We start from the raw sequence: 20,056 nt of genomic DNA, 5'->3' as shown, positions 1-20,056 counted from the left end.
ATACTAGGAATAAACAATATAAACATGCTGTTTGAATTAAAAATATCAAAATATGCTTTTTATTGATTCTTGAACACACATTTAAATTTCTTATCACAAAAGTACCAGCACTTAACTTCTAAATGAGGTTTATCTATTGCAGTTTGTGACAGATTTATAAGCCTCTGTGATTAAATTGACACCAACAGTGATTAAATTGACACCAAGAGTTTCTCACCACCTGTTCAAAAAGTTACAACCCCATATGGCAAACTGAGCCTTATTAATTTCCAACTTAGTCGCAATGGAAGACCTCTTCAGATATGTGATGCAACGTATTTATTGGTCTGTAGCTGTCTTTGCCCTGAAGCAAAATAAGGAATACCTAAACTAAACACTAAATTCTGATTTGTTTTCAGCATATCTTTCACTCTTTAAAAATGTGCAGGCGGCCACTGGAATTCCCACCTGCAACCAGGTACCTGGTGGGGTGCCAGGAATTGATGGAACAAACAGAGTTAAGATAATCCTCACTCAGAAAGGAGTGGAGCAGCTCCCCGCTGGCATGAAAGGCCTGGACCTGCCTCGGCCGTGTCATGCTCCCCACTACAAAGCAGTCGTCCCGTTTGGGGTCCCAAACTGCCCGGAACCTGGTCAGCCATCGACCTGTGTTGTTGTTGTGCCTGTTCAGAAAAGGGAAGAGAGAGAGAGAGAGACGCGGCGTTGGCTCACTTGCCCTTTAAATTCCTGAATGACACTCGGATGCCAAGATCTGTGCACTTTGGAAAATTGGGTTCATTTAGGCAATATCATTCTCATCAGTACAGGTAGTCCTCAACTTTTATAACCATTCTTTTATAACCAGTGACTGTTCAAACTTACATTGGCATGGGAAAAAATGACTTATGGCCGTTTTTCACACTTAGAACCACTGAGGCATCCCTGTAATCATGTGATGAAAATTCAGATTCCTGGCAACTGGCATGTATTTATGACTGATGCAGAGTCCGGGGGTCAGGTGATCACCTTTGGTAACCTTGTCAATGGGGAAGCCAGATTCACTGAATAATCATGTTACTAACTTAACAACTGCAGTGATTCACTTAACAACTGTGGGAAGAAAGGTTGTAAAATAGGTAAAACTCATTTAACAACTGTCTTGCTTAGAAATTGATTTTTTTTTGTCATAAGTCAAGGGCTACCTGTATCCAGTCAATCTCCTTGTCTTAACTCACCGAATAGTTGTGAGAATAGGAGCTAAAGATGATAAACACTGAGTTCCAAAGATCCTGTAAGGCAAAAATGAGGGTTTAGTCAAAGAAGAAATCCCAGACCCAAACCCTCAGATCATTAACTGCTGTCTTACATGGCCCCCCCCCTTATCATTTTTATGTTATGATAAATAATCTTATTTAGATCTTATGATGCAGAACTTGTTGTGTTTCTGTTGTATATATGTGGGGTGTATGCGACAGTTCTACAATTGGATATTCCACTATATCTAGCCTTATGGCTGTAATAAACAATTTGATTGCTTTTAAGTGCCGCTTATGGCTTATCCCTAAAGTTGCTTACCTTTGCTCCCCTCCCCTCCCCAAGCTGGGGGGAAACTCACTGACATAAATCAGGCTGCTCCCAGGCCCGGTCTTATGGGGCACGGCAGTCCATACATCTCTCTACACAGCCTTCCAGCATGACCCAGGGGATAGCAACTGGGCATCTCCTGTGTAGACACTCCACATCTGGCCAACATCAGTAATTGGAAGAAACATGCTATCAACTCTCATCAATCCTTCTCATATGAAGGTTTGTGCTGGGACACTCTAATCATCCATCTCATTTTGCACAAAGATTGTATCAAAACTTCCCTGAGGATCAAATATTTCACCTCTCCTGCAGCATCCCCCAACAAGGAATCAATACAGCTAGGCATAGCATCGGTTGGTTAGTATTCCACTATCCCCACCCCTCCTGTATTGGCTACTCCACTGTCTTTGCTCAGGGACCAAGTTCCTGACAGAAGACTTGCTTGTGAAAATTGAGAGCTTTCACAGTCAGTTGACCTCCACTTGGAAGTGAAACCAAGTCAACAACCTAGTCCACAGGTTGACTCAAGAACAGAAGAGCCACCTCTGAAAAGTAGAATCGCCGTAATGATGACCTATGTTATACCAGCAGCAGATAGGCAGAGATCCTCCAGAGAAACAGCAGGCTTCAATTCAGAAGAATCAACCACTGCTTCCTCATCTCTCCTTTTAAAGCTTCCTGACTTCCTGATTCTAAACCATGTTGGCCGATTCCAGGCCAGAGGCTGCTTCCTTCCCCCTGCCTCTTTCTACAGAGCCTATTCCCCCCACGCCAACAGGTAAACATTCCCCTCCTTGCCTCCCATTTCCCACCACGCAACTGGGGGAAAGCTGGAGTTGTTATTACTGTTCCAGCATTCTCCCCACTTACTTATCCAACCTACTCATCCAACAAAAAGGCCTTAAATTCGTCAAACTTTCAGAGAGAACACAAAAGGAGAACTAGGAGCTGATTTAGGAACTCCTAGTTCACTACCAGTGCACCGTGCGCATGAAAAGGAGGCTTGGGAAGGTAAGCAGAACAGCATGGGGCGGGGGGGGAGGGTGTGATCAGCTGTGCCACGCGATCGTGGGAACCTTTTTAAAAAATTTTAAGGGCATTTTTTACTACTGGCTTGTCCGAGTAGGTAGTAAAAATGCTTAAAAAGGGGGGGGGGCCTCCAACAATCGTGCGCCACAGCTGTGATCGTTGGAACCTTTTTAAAAAATTTTAAAGCATTTTTTACTATCTATTCGCCTGAACCAGTAGTTAAAAAAATGCCTAAAAAAAAAAAAGTTCCGACGATCAGCTGAGTGATGCGCAATCATCGAAACTTTTTTTTTTCTTTTTAAAGCATTTTTAATTTTAATTTAATTTTAATTTTTCTCCAGGACCGGTAGTAAAAAAATGCTAAAAAAGTTCAAAAAAAAGAAGTCAGCTGATCATCGGAACTGTTTTTTTTTTTAAAACGTTTTTTACTAACAGTTCGGTGACCCAGTGACATTTTTTACTAACTGTTAGGGCGAATCAGCCCACACAGGTAGCATTTCACCCCTGCTTGCCGTGCTCCAATCCCCTTCTAGCCAGATTGCAGATCACCCTTGATATCTATGTAGCTGAGGAGCCCCTTAAGAATAAGATGGTCCAGCCCACTGCCTGAGTTTTCTGGGCATTTGGGAATTCCCTGATGGTTCAGTTTCCATCCTGATTGATGTCAAAATATTTTCTAAGCTGTCAATCCCAGCTGGCTCCAGGCTTCTTGGAGCAGCTGATGAGAGCAAAACAATCCTGGTGAAAAACGGGAACCCCACCACCGAGTGGTAGCTTGTGCCCACATGTGGGCCCACACCGTGGCAACTGGTTCTGTTCATTCAGCTACAGATTCTATGCAACTCCTTCCAGAGATGCTTGAGAAGGAGGCAGCTGCTGCTCGAGGATGTTTTTCTTTCTTCTCTTCCCTTGGGGCAGATGCCAACTGGTCCCAGCTGGAGGGGGGAGTGAACTGGAGCTCCTCTTGCTCTGTGAACTCACATTCGGACTTTCCAGTTTGTGGAATCCTATGGTCAATAGTAGAGCCAGAATTGCTCGATTCCTCACAATATTTACAATAAGGGTATAGAGGTATGTATGTGGAGTCCTCTAGCATTTCCCCAGCCCCTCTTTCAACAGAGTTCCTCTGCCTCCCAATTTTTACACAGAAACCAACAAACTCCCTTTGTTCTGCACACATTGCAAAGAAAAAAGAGAAATTGCTGTGAGGGCAAATGTGCCTCAATAGACATCTGGTGTGAAGGCTACTTAGGCAATTTCCTTGGACCCTTTGTCCTGCTAAATAAAATATTTTGGCTGCAGGGGAAGAAAATTAGAAGGCAGACTCCCAAAAACAAAATCTAATTCAAAGCCAATTTACACATACCTCAGTGTATCATCAGCACAAGTTGTCACTACTCTGTTTCCAGTCACAGGTGAAAAATAAGCTGAAGCAACACTCTTGGTATGTCCGCTGAGAACAACTACTGGCTGGCTTCTGCTCTTCAGGTGCCGAGCATCGTAAATACTGACGTTTCTGTAAGAGCAACCGAAACAGGGATTTACCAGGATTGCAGACTTTCTTCAAAGATCAGGAGATGCTGCGTAGGGAATCACCTTCCATCACTCCTGAATAAGTGGGACTAAGGCAAAGGAGCGCACATCTCCTCTGATGGAAGAGAATTTAAGTTCACAGTTGTGGGGAATCTAAGCAAGGAAGCTTTTCAGGAATAGTCTCTGGGTTCTGGGAGTGAAGAAACAGGTTTTCAGAGGTAATAATGGCCAAAAGGATTCTTGAACCCAGTTTTAGACTTAATGGGGGTGTCCTCATTACTGCTTCTTTCCTACTTTCCTGTGCCTCACCTGCTCAGCCTACATGAGGTCTGTGCTTTTTCTGGTGTGTTGCATCACCAGTCCCAGTCTTGTTAAGCAAACATTGAGGTATGTGATGGAGCTCCCAGCTGGGCTGAGGGCTTTTGGATAAAACCACAGGGCTGGGTGCTCAGAACTGGAAGCGGGCAGAAAGGGTTCTGTAGCCTGGGAGCAAAGGACTAATGTCAGGGGGAACATGGTGATGACGACAACGACGTATCCGAGAACAGGTAACCAAGCACCACAAAGCCAGTTGCTACAGGTGTGTGCCATGCATACAGAAAACAAAAGGAGGTGGATAGCTTGAGGGATGAGGCAAAAGAAACTTTTGGAAGGGCATCAAAACCAACAGCAATCAAACAAACCACACTCACAGCAAGTGGCACTGGAGATAGTCATTTTCTCTGCGGATTTCTGTAAGTAGCTTTACATGGAGTTGCCTTTGAAGACCACTCAGAAACCTCACTTGGTGCAAAGTGCAGCAGCCCAGAGGCTGCTGGTCAGGACCACCACCAAGCACAGCTGCTGGGAGGAGCTTGAGGGGTTGAGGGCCATTCTTCTGAGTACAACCCACCTCTGGATGAGATCTAGACCAGGGCATCTATAAAGGTGCAGATGGTACTTGTTAAGAGGCCAGTTGCCTAGTGACTTTTCAACCTTACAATGGCCCCCCAAAAGCTCCTTACGACCCGTTCCAGAGTTTTGATGCTGCATACACGCCTGCAGTCGTGACTGCATTTCAGGCGCTTGGCAACCAGCTCAATTTAGGACCGATTGCAGCATTTCATGGTCACCTGAGCACAATAAGTTTTTTGACAGTTTCCAGCTTTTTTAGCCAGTTCCTGATAATAAAGTTTAGATTTTGCCTGCCCAATCAGGGAGCAAGGAAGGCTCCTGCTGAGAGGCAGGATGCAAGGGGCTCCAATCTGCAGGGGTTCCGTTTGTGGGCCTTCCAGAAGCCTGTAAAACACTGGCTCTTTAGAAGGCCTTTAGATCTTGAGTGCTTGGAAGGTTGAAGTAACTGAAATTTTTAATATATAATTATATTGTATATTGAGTATTTATTTATTTATTTATTAAATTTATATACCGCCCTATTCCTAAGGGACTCAGGGCGGTGAACAGCGAACGATAAAAATACATGTAATACAAACGTTAATAAAAAAAAAAAAACAATTAAAATATACTAAACACTCTGGTCCTAGATAATTCAAGACATCCCAGTTTAAAATAAAATCAAAAGTAATATAAAGGGAAAGTTAGGCCAGGCCGGCCTGCTGAAACAGGAATGTTTTGAGGGCACGGCGGAAAGTGCGCAGATCCGGAATCCTCTGTTTCTCTGGGGGGAGCTCGTTCCAGATGGTGGGTGCCCTCACAGAAAAGGCTCTCCCCCTGGGGGCCGCCAGTCGACACTGTTTGGCTGACGGCACCCTGAGAAGCCCCTCTCTATGGGAGCATACTGGGCGGTGAGAGGCTATTGGTGGCAGAAGGCGGTCTCGTAAGTACCCCGGTCCTAAGCCATGGAGCGCTCTAAAGGTGGTAACTAAGACCTTGAAGCGCACCTGGAAGACCACAGGGAGCCAGTGCAGCTCGCGCAGGAGGGGAGCCACATGGGAGCGCCATGCTGCTCCCATAACTACCCGCGCGGCCGCATTCTGGACCAGCTGGAGCCTCCGGGTGCTCTTCAAGGGGAGCCCCATGTAGAGAGCATTACAGTAGTCCAGGCGTGAAGTGACGAGGGCATGAGTGACCGTTTTTAACGAGTCCCGATCCAGAAAGGGACGCAACTGGCGAATCAGGCGAACCTGATAAAAAGACCTCCCGGCCACAGCCGTCAAGTGTTCTTCTAAAGACAGCCGTGAGTCCAAGAGGACGCCTAAGTTGCGAACCCTCTCCGTGGGGGGCAATGACTCATCCCCAATAGTCAGTGATGGCACCAATTGACTATATCGGGACGTCGGAAACCACAGCCACTCGGTCTTGGATGGATTGAGCCTGAGTCTGTTCCTCCCCATCCAGATCTGTACAGCCTCCAGGCACTGGGACATCACTTTAAGGGCATCATTGGGGTGGTCCGGGGTGGAGATGTATAGCTGAGTATCATCAGCATACTGATGATATTTCACCCCAAAACCACGGATGATCTCACCCAGCGGCTTCACATAAATGTTGAACAGAAGGGGTGAGAGAACCGACCCCTGTGGCACCCCACATACAAGGGGCCTCGGGGTCGACCTCTGCCCCCGTCAACACAGACTGCGACCGATCAGAGAGAAAGGAGGAGAACCACCGCAACACGATGCCCCCCACCCCTAACCCTTCCAACCGGTGCAGCATGATACCATGGTCGATGGTATCAAAAGCTGCTGAGAGGTCTAATAGGACCAGGGCAGAGGAGCAACCCCTGTCCCGGGCCCTCCAGAGATCATCTACCAATGCGACCAATGCCGTTTCCGTGCTGTATCCAGGCCTGAAGCCCGACTGGAACGGATCTAGATAAGCCGATTCATCCAAGTACTGAGGAAGCTGTCACGCTACCACACTCTCAACAACCTTCGCAACGAAGCGAAGGTTGGAGACTGGACGGTAATTAGCCAACACTGCTGGGTCCAGGGAAGGCTTCTTGAGGAAGAAATACTTGAGTATAATACTGCTGTTCCTCTTGCATTGACCAGAGCCACAGTTTTTGTATACCAAAGGAATTTTGACTAAAGCAGTAAATCCATAAATAGCTCAGCAGAACTTAACATTATTTCCATAATACCAGTATGCTTCCACAGAGAGGGACTCCTCAGGGTGCCGTCAGCCAGGCAATGTCGGCTGGCGACCCCCAGGGGAAGGGCCTTCTCTGTGGCAGCTCCTGCCCTCTGGAACGATTTGCCCCCGGAGATACGAAGGATATCGGATCTCCGGGTCTTTCGCCATGCCCTGAAAATTTTTCTTTTCCATCAAGCAGGGCTGGCGTGAAACCCCCCCTTCTTTAGTCTTTTTTAGTTTTTTAGCTTTTAAATTGTCCATGGGTTTTAATTTGAATTGTTTTAAATTTGGGCCAAAGTTATGTAATTCTTTTAATAATTTTAAATTTTGTATTGGTATGTGTTTTAGTTCTGGCTGTGCACCGCCCTGAGTCCACTAGGAGAAGGGCGGCATACAAACTGAATAAAATAAATAAATAAATAAATTGAATAAAATAAATAAATAATATAAGGATAAATTCAGCATCATAACTGGAGATATAAAAACAGTACATGGTATGCTAAAGCTGCATTCCAACAAGCAGAACCACTACTTTGCGATCTCCACAGATATTCCAGTTGCATAGTATACTGGATGTGCTTCAACAGTTCCATATTTTCATGTTTCTTTCATATGTGCAGCACAACCAACAAGTACTGAAGGGCATACATTGCCATTGTGTAAAAACAGAAGATGTCTGTAAACTGGTATGTTGAATTATTGGTTACTTTCACAATTAGAAGCCAATAATTTATAAGGTACACCTAAAAGTATTCAAGAAGCAAAGTCTTTATTGTCCAGTAAATTAAAGAGGATATGCCACACTTCCAAGTATCTTGGGGAGAAAGATCCACCTGTAAATCGGAACTTTTCTCTCCACATCCATAGATCGTTAACACTAAATTCAGAGTCATTTGGAAGTGACAGTTAGCAGTTCCTATCTGGGAGGGACAAAAATCTCATCTTCTGATTAGACAAATTTTGCTCTATGTTCCACAGAAGCCAGTTACCCATCCAGCCCATGATCAAATGATCCGCTAATTGATATGTATGGTATGTGAAAGAGCCACCACAATCAAGAAGACAGAGCAAAATTGTTTTCAATGATTCCAGAAAGCAAAAGAAGGACGCAGGAAAAGAAATGTGAGGCATTTTGGATCTTGCTGCATTGGAAATCTGGATTCTTCCCTGGAATCAACTAAGCAGAAATTGGACAATAACCTTTAAGATGTCGCAGTTGCAATCTGCAAGGCAAATTAGCTAAATTTTGATTAACTGTGAGTGCCCTTCACTTAGAGAAAGGAGAAAAAATAAAGGTTGACAGTTTGAGAACTGTTCCATTTTCTAGCCGTTCAAACAAAACCAAGAATTATGTGGGGGGAAAAACAATGTTATGCACATCTGTTGGCTTCTCCTTTAGAATGTAAATTGTAAATGTTTATAACATGCTTTATAATGGAAGTATTTGAAATTACTTAATAATTAAATAATGCATCATTTTATGAAGCAATATCTTGTAATATTTAAATCAATATTCTGAATGAGTAATATGGATAGGCCTAGTAATTAGATTTCCTTAATTTATACACTACCTTCTGTATATTTTACTTATTAAAAATGTAGTGTCTATGTTCCAGCTGATGTGAGAAGAAAGTTTCATTGTCCCATTTTCCCAACAGAGATTAAAGACTATTTCATTACGATCCTAAGCAAAAATGCTGTTTTAGTAGAAACAAAAGAATTACTGAGTATCTATAAACAGATGTCTAGGCCAATAAAGCAATAGAATAGTAAACTGAACGAATGGAAAGTTTCATGCAGGCTAGGCTGGAGTCAGTGACTTTTTGACTAATAGTATAGAGGAAGTAACAGTAGATTGGAGAAGACCAAAGATTGTTCCAATCTTTAAGAAAGAAAACAAAGTGGATCCACCCATCAGCTTGACATCAGGAACAAGGAAAACCCTAGAAAAGAGCATCAAGCAGCGGGCATGTAAGCCCTAAGCAAGAAACAAAGTAATTACTAGAAGCCAGCATGGATTTGTTAGAAACAGGTCATGTTGGACTCTCTGTTTTGACAGAGAGGCTAGATTAGTAGACCCAGATGTCTAGACTTCAATAAGCATTTGATAAACTTCTTAAGTATAATGGAACAACATGAGATGGATTGTCCCGTAATCAGATGGATTTATACCTAGTTGAACAAGAGAGTTGGAAGGGGTCTTGGGGGTCTTCTAGTCCAACTCACTGCTCAAGCAGGAGACCCTACACCATTTCAGACAACTGGCTGTCCGGTTTTCTTAAAAATCTCAGTGATAGAGCACTCACAACTTCTGGAGGCATGCCATTCCACTGATTAATTGCTCTCACTGACAGGACATTTCTCCTTAATTCTAAGTTAGATCTGTTAACAAGTTTCCATCCATTACTTCTTGTCCTGCCTTAAGGTGCTTTAGAGAATAGGTTGACCCTATTCTCCCATCAAATATTGTGACAGCCCCTCAAATATTGGGAGACTGCTATCATGTCACCCCTAGTCCTTCTTTTCATTGGACTTTTCATAGACATATCCAATTCCTATAACTTGTTCTGACCTAGGCTTCCTTAGAAATTAAACAGCACAAACTTAGTCCTGGCAAACCTGTTTAATTCATACGGCTGTAAATTACTTTCATTTACAGTCCGCAAGGCTTGATAAACAGTCTTTCAGAGGAAGGTTATCAACACCCACCTATCTCACGTGGAACACTGCCAAAGAGCTAATTTCCAGACGCAGGGCAAGGCCAAACTTGGCACAGAGTCACAAACAGATTTTTTAAATATTGAATCGGCCAGATGAACTAATTGCTTCCTGCAAAAGTTCACGTCCCGTTCGCTTCTCTTTTATGTTTTATGGGAGGGGCCAATCATCTCCAAGCCTTACTCCCAAGTCGACCCTGTTTTCTTAATTGTTCCTGTCTCCTGGCAGCTCTGCTCATGCGCACACTGGGAACAGGCTCATGCTGTTCTTCTGCCTCGCTGATGTCAGACACCAAAGAACTAGCAGATGGCCTTGGCCTCCTCTCTGCCTCCGAACTCAAGAGCCATCATCCGAGCCTTCCCCAGATTCCAGGACTGACCCACGTTCCTTCCCAACCTCACTGTCCGAATCTGCTGCCAGCTCTGCTGGCTGCTGGCGGGCCACAACATAACTATTCTTCATATGATTTACCCTCTAGTCCCCTTGTCATCTTTGTTGATCTCTGCATTTTTTCTAGAGTCACAACATCTTTTTTTTTATATCATGGCAACCAAAACTGGGTACAATAGTCCAATTGTAGTCTTACCAAGCCACTATAAAGCAGTATTAAAAGTTCATGTGATCTTGATATTTTTTATTTATTTTATTTTATTATTCATATTTCTATGCCGCCCACTGTCCGAGGATTCTCGGCGGTTTACACCAAAGACAGTATACTAAATAGCATATTGCCCCCAATAATCTGGGTTGTCTCTATAATATTGTCTAATATATTGTCTCTATTGTTCTTTGAGTGTTTAAGGTTGCAGAAACAGGTGGCCAAGCTAAGTGCCTGAAGGACCCCATCCCATCACTGGGAGTCCAGGCACTTCAGCAAGTGGCACGCTGGATTAATATTAGTGGTCTGCGGAATTTAAAGTTATGAATTTAGTGGTCCCTGAGGTCCGAAAGGTTGGTGACCCCCTGGCCTAAAGGACTCTTTTCAACCAATTCTTTATTCATTACACCAAACATTTTTCTTTAGATTCTATTCTCTAGATTTTATTCTAACTCAAATGGGTGGCTGCTGCTTTCCCGTTGCTACCAGCCTAGCACACCTTTGCACCTGTGTGAGAACTCACCTTTCCCCAGCAGCAACAAAGTACTCTCTATGGACGGGGTGAACATGGACCGTCCTTGTCTTTGAATGAAGATCAACCGAGATCTCGGGGGATGGGATTGGTGTTCTTCGATCCACTATGGCTACCTTTCCATCCCACATTCCCACAACCAAAGTAGAGGCATCGCTTGCCAAGAAGTCAAATGAAGAAAGACTGTGGCTCTCATTTCGGTATATCTGTGAATGAGAAAGAGGTTTCCATTAAGACTAGGCCTAAGGCATTATTCAGCCTGAGCTACTGACTTGATGCTTGCATTTCATAACAGCTGGAAATTAAACTTCCATCTACTTTCAAGGCTCACTTATAGCAGTCAAAAGGAGAAAAGCAGACTTTCCTGAAGACAGTTGAGTTTCCCAAACACACAATAATATTCATTCTCTAACTCAGAAAAAAATAAGCACAGCTGGAAGTTGTCACTTAGAACACAACTATCCAGAGTATCCTGTGATATTCTGTCTAGAGGCCCAGGCCTCAACTTGTGGCGCTCGCCTTCCGATAGCGGCAAAGGCTTCCCAGGCAGATGGGAGAGAGCATTGCTTCTTTTCAGTTTCACCTGCCTCCAGGGACAGGGAAGAAGGGCAGGAATAGGAGAGCCCATCCCAAACTCCACTGTACCCAACTGAGTCAAGCTATGCTCCACTTGCTAAAGGAACAGTGCTGTCAAGACTTTGCAGCCTTTCCCTAAAAAATAGGTAAGTATAAGCAGACAGAGGACTTGGAGTAGATTATCCACAAGGTCTCTGCCAAACATGGCATTATAGGATTCCTAGTATTATTTAATGGCTGAAATATTTACCTCCTCAAAAATTCTTCGAGTTACATCCCCAGATCGTAATGTGCCATCGTGACTGAGAGATAAAAGATGAGCAGGATTAATGGGAGAAAAGTGCAAACAGCTGACTGCCTGGCTGTGAGGTGTGAAGACGTAGGCTCCATTTTCTAAACTGGAGTCCTGAAAAACACAAACCAGAGCAATACCAGAGTTACAGTCCTGCTTTTCACAATCAGCAATGGAACTCACAGCAAGGGCCACACCAGGAAGAGGAATACTTTCTCACACAGGGACACAAATGCTGTGCTCCAGCCAGAGGGCCCCATCTCAAAAAGTGAGAATGTTCCAACTTGGGTGAACCAAAACAAAAAAGCCTTTTGTATTGATATTCCCAGGGATCTGATTTAACGAAGACAGAGAAAGCTGGCAGAGACAGGCTTCAGCAGCTCTTCTATCTTCCTTGTTATCTTTTTGAATATACTGTAAAGATGTTTGCTCTCCTTCAATAATTGGTCACTTCTCAATCTTCCTGGATTTCTCCAGAATAATACAGGTAGTCCTCAACTTACGACCACAATTGAGCCCAAAATTTCTATTGCTAAGTGAGACATTTGTTAAGTCAGTTTTGCCCCATTTTATGATCTTTCTTGCCACAATTGCTAAGTGAATCACTGCAATTATTAAGTTAGTAACACAGTTGTTAAGTGAATCTGGCTTCCCATCGACTTTGCTTGTCAGAAGCAAAAGGAAATCAGACAGTGCACAAGCCTTTCTTAAGCTTCTCCATTTCTTTCCAAATCACAGAACCTACATTTCTTGGAATAGTGTTTCTCAACCTTGACAACTTTAAGATGTCTGGACTGCAACTCCCAGAATTCCCCAGCCAACATACCATAGCATCTTAAAGTTGCCACAGTTAAAAAACACTGCCTTGGAGCAAAGCTCAAACCTCTGCTCGGCTATCAAAATCCTGCCAAGTGAGAGGGAAACAGAGCAGCCTGACTCATCTGAATAGCAGGAGGGCCACATCTGAGTTTCATTTTTTGCCTGACAATATTCACTTGCCCAGCCAAATGTTTCTTGTTTCTTTAAACATTCAATTATTTCTACCTAACATAACTTATATGGAAGCTATCTTGAAAGCATAATAAAACATTGCTGCAAAAACAATGAATCATGAAGTACTTACCAAATCCCAGATGCCAATCTGCCCCCACTTGTCCCCAGCTGCCACCAGAGTTCTGCTTTCTGATGGATGGACAGCCACAGAATAAATCCGGCTTTTCACCACTTTTGCAACATGTTCTTCTCTGAGGACCATCCCACGGAGATGAGTTTTGTAACTGGGTCAAAATAATGAATATGTTAGTTTAAATACAAAGTAAACGCATTTTAAAAAACCAAGTTAGAATTAATTTCAGAGTCACCTTTCTAAGTTACACGAGCTCTTCTCACTCTTCTTTTCTTCCACCTAGTTAATGGTTGGAAAACAATGCAGAAATTATTTACATTAAGTGTTCAGTCTCTTTCAAACTTACTAGTGAATTCTAAAAATACCTGGCTTATTTTTGCCCAAATGCTGAGAAATGTGTCAGTTTCTGGCTCCTGAACAGTAGCAACCATTGGATGAGGGCCAGGTGGCAATCGGGCCTTTCAAAAAAGGAAAAGATGTATAAAACAGTGAATTGCATTGTATATTATCAGTGCAGTTCACAGAAAAAGCAGCAAGCAGAAATACAGATTCTTAAACAAATTATTTTGCTTTGTTTGCATAATCCAAGTCACTTGAGCAAAGCTAAATTTAAGTCACACTCAAAGCAACTGCATGCACATTAGTAGCGAGGTGGCATTGAAAATCCAAGACCATCCGTTAGGATCAGAAGTCCCTACATAAGGTAACTCTCAATCAAAAAAGCTTTGCCAGCCAAGGGCAGAAGCCCCTAATGTGTCTGAGTCACCCAGAGGGCCAAGCACAAGCGCATTTTAACCTGCCCTCTCCCCTGTGGTCCTCTTACATGCTCCTCTTCCACAGGAGATTCCACCTTTGCTTCTGGCTCCGGGAGGGGAATGCCCAGTGGATCTATTCTCTGCAAACGCATGGATCTTCGACAAGTTGTCTTAGTTTCTGCCTTTGGAGACTTAACTCTACTGAGACAATACAAGTGCACCTCTAAAATCTTGTGCATCAAGAATACATTCATGTCATGAAAACATTTGCTTATGCCCTGTTGGTATTTTCAATTACTTGAGTTCTCACTGTTTTAATTCTCATTGTATTTTCTACTATCATTTCCTTCCTTTGACACCACTCAGGCTGCTCTGTGCTACAATCTGAAGATGTAGGAACTTGACTGGATGAGGCTGGAGACCAAGAGCCCTGCAGCTCTTCCCCAACTGGCTAAGCAGATGTGTGTGTGTGTGGATTGTTTCCATTGGGCTACGACACAGAGGGGTCTACCAGTTTTCTCCAAGGATGCTTTCCTCCAGCCAATATCCAGAACCTACTCTGAAGTAAACTGTTTTTATACTTAGCTTGTGAGTTTTAAGGACTGTATAAAGTGTAAGCTTTTAAATTTAAGTTTGTGGGTTCCATAGATACCACCGGAAGGGCTACAGTCACAGGCCAAGAACATTTCCCATGGTGAGTGTGTCTGGATTAATTTTCGGTTGGGATTGCCAGATATCTGAACTCTGCCTTCAGTTAATGTACACACAATATAGTTTTACCTCTTTATTCCTTGTGTCTTCCTTTTCAAGGTCATTTTATGAAGTCTGGCAGCTGACTTGAAGGAGAAAAAGAACAGAGAAACATGCTCTCTCAATGTTTCAACACACTTGTTTTAAATTATATTTTTATCCCATCTTTATTAGTTTTATAAATAACCCAAGGCCTAATGCTTCCTCCTTCCTCCTCTTTTCCCAACCAGCACCACCCAGTAGTGTGTGTGGGCTGAGGGAGGAGGGTCTGGCCCAGCTGGCTTTCAGGCCTAAGGCAGGAGGCGAGGGACCCAAAATTACCCAGTGCCTGTTTCGCCTAAAGCAGAACTAGAATTCAGTCTCTCCTGGTTTCAAGGCCGGCACCTTAATCCTTATACCAGGCACCTGCAGGCCTGGACGGCCGCCACGTGGCCCCACAAGAATGCAAACTTTTGACATTTGATGTGATTTGTAGACGCGAACCAGCGCCTCTTCCCTCAACGCGGCCCAGGGAGGTCGGGCAACCCCAAAGTGGCTCTTTTAAATCCGAGCCCCCCGAGACTTCGCAAAGGCAAGCCGGCCCCGTTTCTCTCTCCCCACGGAGCCTGGCTTGGCTTGCGTCCCGGCGAAACGGGGAGCGCTTTTCCCCGCTGCCTTCGGGGCAGGGAGCAGCCGGCCCTCTTTCCAGCCCCTCCGCGGGGCAGCCGGAGCGCTTCCCGGCACCGACCTCGAAGAGCCGCAGCGAGGCGAAGAAGCGGGCGTTCTCCGAGATGTTCCTCAGCCGCTTCCTCTCGTAGGCCGACAGCTGCGCCCCCTCGCCGCCCCGCCGGGAGGGGAGCCGGCCTTCGGGCGCCTCTCCCTCCTCCGCTCCGGCCGCCCGGAGGCCCGAGGAGGCTCCCGCGGATCCCGCCATGGCTCCCCCGCCGCCCAGCCGGCTTCCCGCCACAGCGGCAGGCGCGCGCACGCGCAGAGGCCCCGCCCGGCTGGGGCTGCTGGGGGCGGCGCCTCCCTCGCGATTGCAGGGGCGGGAAGGGGGGAAATCCCGCGGCCTATTCAGTTTTCACCGCCGGTCAAGGCCGCTTGTTTACGAGGCCTCCCCCTTAGCGAGCGGAGGGGCCGTTCGCTTCTGTCCCTCGGATAGACTCCCCCCCGCCTTAATAAAGGCCTTTTGCTTCGCCTGAAGCGCCTGGGATTGGGGGGTGGGGGTGGGGGCAAAAGACACCTTGCAAAAACGCTTCTGCCCTCAATTGGGCCACCCATCCCTGACCCCCCCACAGGCCACCTGAGTTTCCTAGGCAACCCTGGGACCCCCGTTCCCCCCCTTCCCCTGCCACAGCCCCCCCCCTCCCCCGGCTCTTTCCTGGAAAGGTGGAAGAGGAGCAGGGCTGCAGCGTGGAAGGCAGACCCCCCCCCCCGCCAAGGCTGTTGGCAGCCTCCAACAGGTCTCCCCCCCCCCCCGCTCCTTCCACTGGACGAGACCCTTTCCTGACCCCCCTCATCCTGTTCTGGTCCTGGAGAGCCCCCCCTCCCCCCATCTCTTGCCAAGCTCCCTTGCTCAAAGGGCTGCTGCTGATCGCTGCCCATACAACTTAACTTGGATACAAACCTTTTAATCTCCACTAGCTAAATGTCTCCCGCCTCCTGGACATGCATCTCATATTTAGGGGATTCATATCCACAACTCAAAAGCTTTCTTATGCAGCAGCTCACAAGAAGTGACTTAATTTAAATGCTTTACTTATGTACGAGCAAGTTATGAAATACGAGTACTTAATATAAAAGTCATTGAAAAATTTAATACATTTATGCTGAATAACATCTATAAAAATGAAAATAACTTTTAAGGGCATCACAATAGCATGTAAGAAGGTTTAAGGTATTGTCTGCTTTGGGGCTTTGGCGGTGCCATGATTCCAGGCCTCTTGCCAGCTCCTGGTTGGCCAGGAAAAACACAGGAAGTAGAACTTCTAGAATTGGAGGATGCGCTTTTGCAGGCTTTGTAACTCCTAGGAAGAGAGAAGAACAAACGGGCTATAGCTTTTGTTTCAAAAAAATCACATGGGCTTCTGCCACACAGTTTAAAAGGTCATTTGCACATGGAGAAAGGAAACATAGTGACACCAGCAGAGACTTCTTTTAGGAGTATGAAAAGTGAAGAGTTTCCTTCTCATCACCTTTTCTGAAACCTCAGTGCTCAGGTGGTATTTATATTTGTGTGGCTGTTACAATGGGGGTGGGGAGGTGGGGAAGGAGAGGCACAGCCAGTCACTGGTCATGTTAAAGAATTCCAAAGCTATTGTCAATGTCGGAATTCAACCCGCAGGCCTACCAGTGAATATCTCCAAGGAACTTTTCATGATGAAATAGTTAAAAGATGCTTCATTAGCACTATGTCACAGTTTTATTCAACCTTTATGAACAATCGGAAAACATACCTCTTAGAATAAGCCTGCTGTCCCCCAGATCCTTTTTTTTTCTTCGATTCTCTAAAAAAATGAGACTTCTTCCTCTTCCTTCCCTTGCCATTTTTGGTTTGGAAATAGCTGGACGTCGTATACGTTGCTTCTCCCTCCTCACCTTCACTGTCACATCTGCTAACATCAGTCTCTGTGGCTGCGAGAGGCTTCTTTTCTGCTGTGGAGAAAAACCCAACTTCCTTTTTCTTAGTTCGGACAGCATTTCTGCCTTAGGGGTCCCATTGGCATGACTGCCCCCAAAGACTGCCTGAGAACCTTGTCTAGATCTAAACAACTGAGCTGTGTCAGCGATAAGGAAAAGAGTCAACAGGACAGAAGTTAACATTTTAGTAAGATTCAGTTGCAGTGTGGCCAGCCTATGCATTAAGTAAATTAAGTGATTTAAATACCTGGTAGTAACTTTGTACAATACTTCTGCATCACGTCTATTATTTCTGCTCCATACTTCTCTAATTTGTCCTCTGTGACACCATCAATCTGAAGCAAAACTGCTGGATCTGAAGACAAAGTCTCTGGAAAAAAAAATCTCAATACAGCTTTCTTGGTATCCGCAATACAAAACTGGCTTGTCATTCCTGTCTTCCAAGAATTTTTTTTAAACTTCCCAATTTAGGCTACAGCACGGTAGTCTCGATTCCAAGTCTAACCAACCAACCAATCCTGCTTAGCTTTTTTGAGATCAGCCAAGAGCTGCTACATGTTGGCCACCTGTTGACATCATGGAAGATCCTTATTCCCCCACTACAATACAAAAAAACCTTGCCATCTCTGCCTTCAGGGATGTTATTTGACTTTCCAACACCCTGTCAGGACTCAGTGACATTGACTGATTTTTCATGGAGAGCATTATGAGCCTGATATTGCCTGAAGGTCATCAGACAGACACGAAGAAATCTGCATGAAATGGAGCCAGGGCTATAGAAACAGGGCACTTTTGAAAGCTGGAAAATCTGAAGACAGACAAATTTTACAACACTTACAGCATCCTACCAAGTAACAGATTTTTTAAATGTTGTCAGGTAGCATGGCCTTTTCTTACCTAATTCAAGCTTATGCAGAGAAAGCAAGTGAGAAAACAGGTGGATGAGATGGCAAATAAAGGAAGATAAAACTGCCCAAGGAGCTGCTGATACAGTTCTACAGAGGAATTACTGAGTCTGTCAACAGCACCTCTATAACTGTCTGGTTTGGTTCTGCAACCCAACAAGACAGACACAGACTTCAGAGGATAATTAGAACTGCAGAAAAAACAATGGCTACCAACCTGCCTTCCATTGAGGACCTGTATACTGCACAAGTCAAAAAGAGGGCTGTGAAAATATCTATAGAGCCTTGGTGGCACAGCAGACTAAAGTGCTGTTAAAGTAGCACCGGCTGCCTGTAATTACTGCAAGTTCAAATCTCACCAGGCTCAGGGTTGACTCAGCCTTCCATCCTTTCGAGGTAGGTAAAATGAGGACCCGGATTGTGGGGGCAATAAGCTGACTTTCTATAAAAAAGAACATCGCTTGGGGGGGCCGAAAGCCCTACTAAGCAGGTATATACAAAAGTTTGAAGGCTATTGCTTAACGCATTGTAAGCCGCCCTGAGTCTCCGGAGAAGGGCGGCATATAAATCGAACCAATAAATAAATAAACAAACAAATAAATAAATAAATACAGACCCCTCGCATCCTGGACATAAACTGTTTCAACTCCTACCCTCAAAACGACGCTATAGAGGACTGCACACCAGAACAACTAGACACAAGAACAGTTTTTTCCTGAACGCCATCACTCTGCTAAACAAATAATTCCCTCAACACTGTTAAACTATTCACTAAGTCTGCATTACTATTAATCTTCTCATCGTATCCCACCATCTCCTTCCACTTATGACTGTAACCTTGTACCTTATGATTCTTTTTTTTTTTTATTGCAAAAGTTTTACAATTACATTTTCACCCCTTTTTTCACCCCCCCACCTCCCTCCCCAAACTTCCCGTCCTCCCTAACCCTCCCTAACCCTCCCCCCCCAGACTTCCCTATTATGTACTCATAACTAATAACACTGATATATATACCTGAACCCATCCCTCCCCCTATATAATTTTCCCTCTTTGTCTCTTTATATTAAAATATTTCTAATACATTGTTTTCAAATAAAAGCTATTTGATACTTTCTAATTTGGTATTTGTTCTGAACATATTCTATCCACCTTTTCCATTCCCATTCATAAGTCTCTTGTGAACAATCTTTTAAATATGCTGAAATCTTCGCCATCTCTGCAAAACTGGCCATCTTCGAAGTCCATTCCTCGATAGTAGGCAAAGCTTCATTCTTCCAATATTTACCTATCAACAATCTTGCTGCTGTTATCATATACAATATTAATTTTGTTTCATCCCGTGTAAAACCCTTAACTATGCCCAATAAAAACAATTGTGGAGAAAATTGAATTTTTTTCTTCAAAACGTTCTGCATGACCCACCATATTTTTATCCAAAAAGCCTTAACTTTCCTACAGGTCCACCAAACATGATAATACGTAGCATCCAAACATTCACATCTCCAACATTTTGGCTGAACATTAGGGTACATACATGACAACTTTTTAGGATCTAAATGCCATCTATAAAACATTTTATAAAAATTTTCCCTCAGATTCTGCGACTGTGTAAATTTAACATTCTGAACCCAAATTTTTTCCCATGTTTCCAACATCACTGGTTCTTCAAAATTTTGTGCCCACTTAATCATGCAATCTTTAACTAATTCCGTTTCTGAATCCCTTTCTAGCAAAACATTATAAAGCCTTTTAATATGCATTAGACCTTTCTCTCTTATATGTCTAACCAATTCTTCCTCATGCAACATAATACCAGTTTTTTGGTCCTCTTTCCATCTCAATTGTAATTGATTATATTGTAACCAGGTTAAATTAATCCTTTCATCCAACAGTGTCTGCAATGTCTTCAACTGCCATCTGCCCGCATCTGTAAAAAGAACCTCTTTGTATAAAAACCCCCCGAGTGACATTATATTTGTAT

The 20,056-nt window shown here is 44.2% G+C and overlaps 2 protein-coding genes across 8 annotated transcripts in view; both read right to left on the bottom strand.

The window, feature by feature from the left end:
• Nucleotides 1–30: 30 nt before the first annotated feature.
• Nucleotides 31–15,530, bottom strand: WDR76 (WD repeat domain 76). Of its 2 annotated transcripts, none has more exons than XM_034435513.3 (11): nt 15,278–15,530; nt 14,581–14,636; nt 13,869–14,001; nt 13,411–13,503; nt 13,281–13,324; nt 13,043–13,196; nt 11,878–12,033; nt 11,043–11,257; nt 3,962–4,111; nt 1,215–1,268; nt 31–662 (listed from the first exon to the last, which is right to left on the bottom strand). In XM_034435513.3, the coding sequence occupies exons 1-11, from the start codon at nt 15,461–15,463 to the stop codon at nt 407–409; spliced, it is 1,497 nt and encodes a 498-aa protein (XP_034291404.2). In that variant the 5' UTR covers nt 15,464–15,530; the 3' UTR covers nt 31–406. The 2 variants fall into 2 exon arrangements, with proteins under 2 accessions (XP_034291404.2, XP_034291405.2); XM_034435514.3 differs by having other exon boundaries at nt 13,869–13,998.
• A 796-nt stretch (nt 15,531–16,326) lies between these two features.
• The window catches only part of BLM (BLM RecQ like helicase), a 34,895-nt gene continuing 31,165 nt past the window's right edge, over nt 16,327–20,056 (bottom strand). For 4 of the 6 annotated variants that reach the window (XM_034435527.3, XM_034435529.3, XM_087877882.1 and 1 more), the window contains exons 19-21: nt 17,417–17,539; nt 16,986–17,184; nt 16,327–16,556 (exon numbers count right to left, since the gene is read on the bottom strand). In XM_034435527.3, the coding sequence (XP_034291418.2) occupies nt 16,400–16,556; nt 16,986–17,184; nt 17,417–17,539 (479 nt within the window). In that variant the 3' untranslated portion in view covers nt 16,327–16,399. The remainder of the gene's footprint in view (nt 16,557–16,985; nt 17,185–17,416; nt 17,540–20,056) is intronic. The other 2 variants (XM_034435528.3, XM_087877880.1) reach the window with 1 other exon arrangement.

Source organism: Pantherophis guttatus, chromosome 13, assembly GCF_059756535.1.
Source record: "Pantherophis guttatus breed Tessera chromosome 13, ASM5975653v1, whole genome shotgun sequence".
In the NCBI taxonomy this organism is placed as follows: domain Eukaryota; kingdom Metazoa; phylum Chordata; class Lepidosauria; order Squamata; family Colubridae; genus Pantherophis; species Pantherophis guttatus.
The sequence above is the reverse complement of the archived record's forward strand: the minus strand, read 5'-3'. Positions and strand labels throughout refer to the sequence as shown.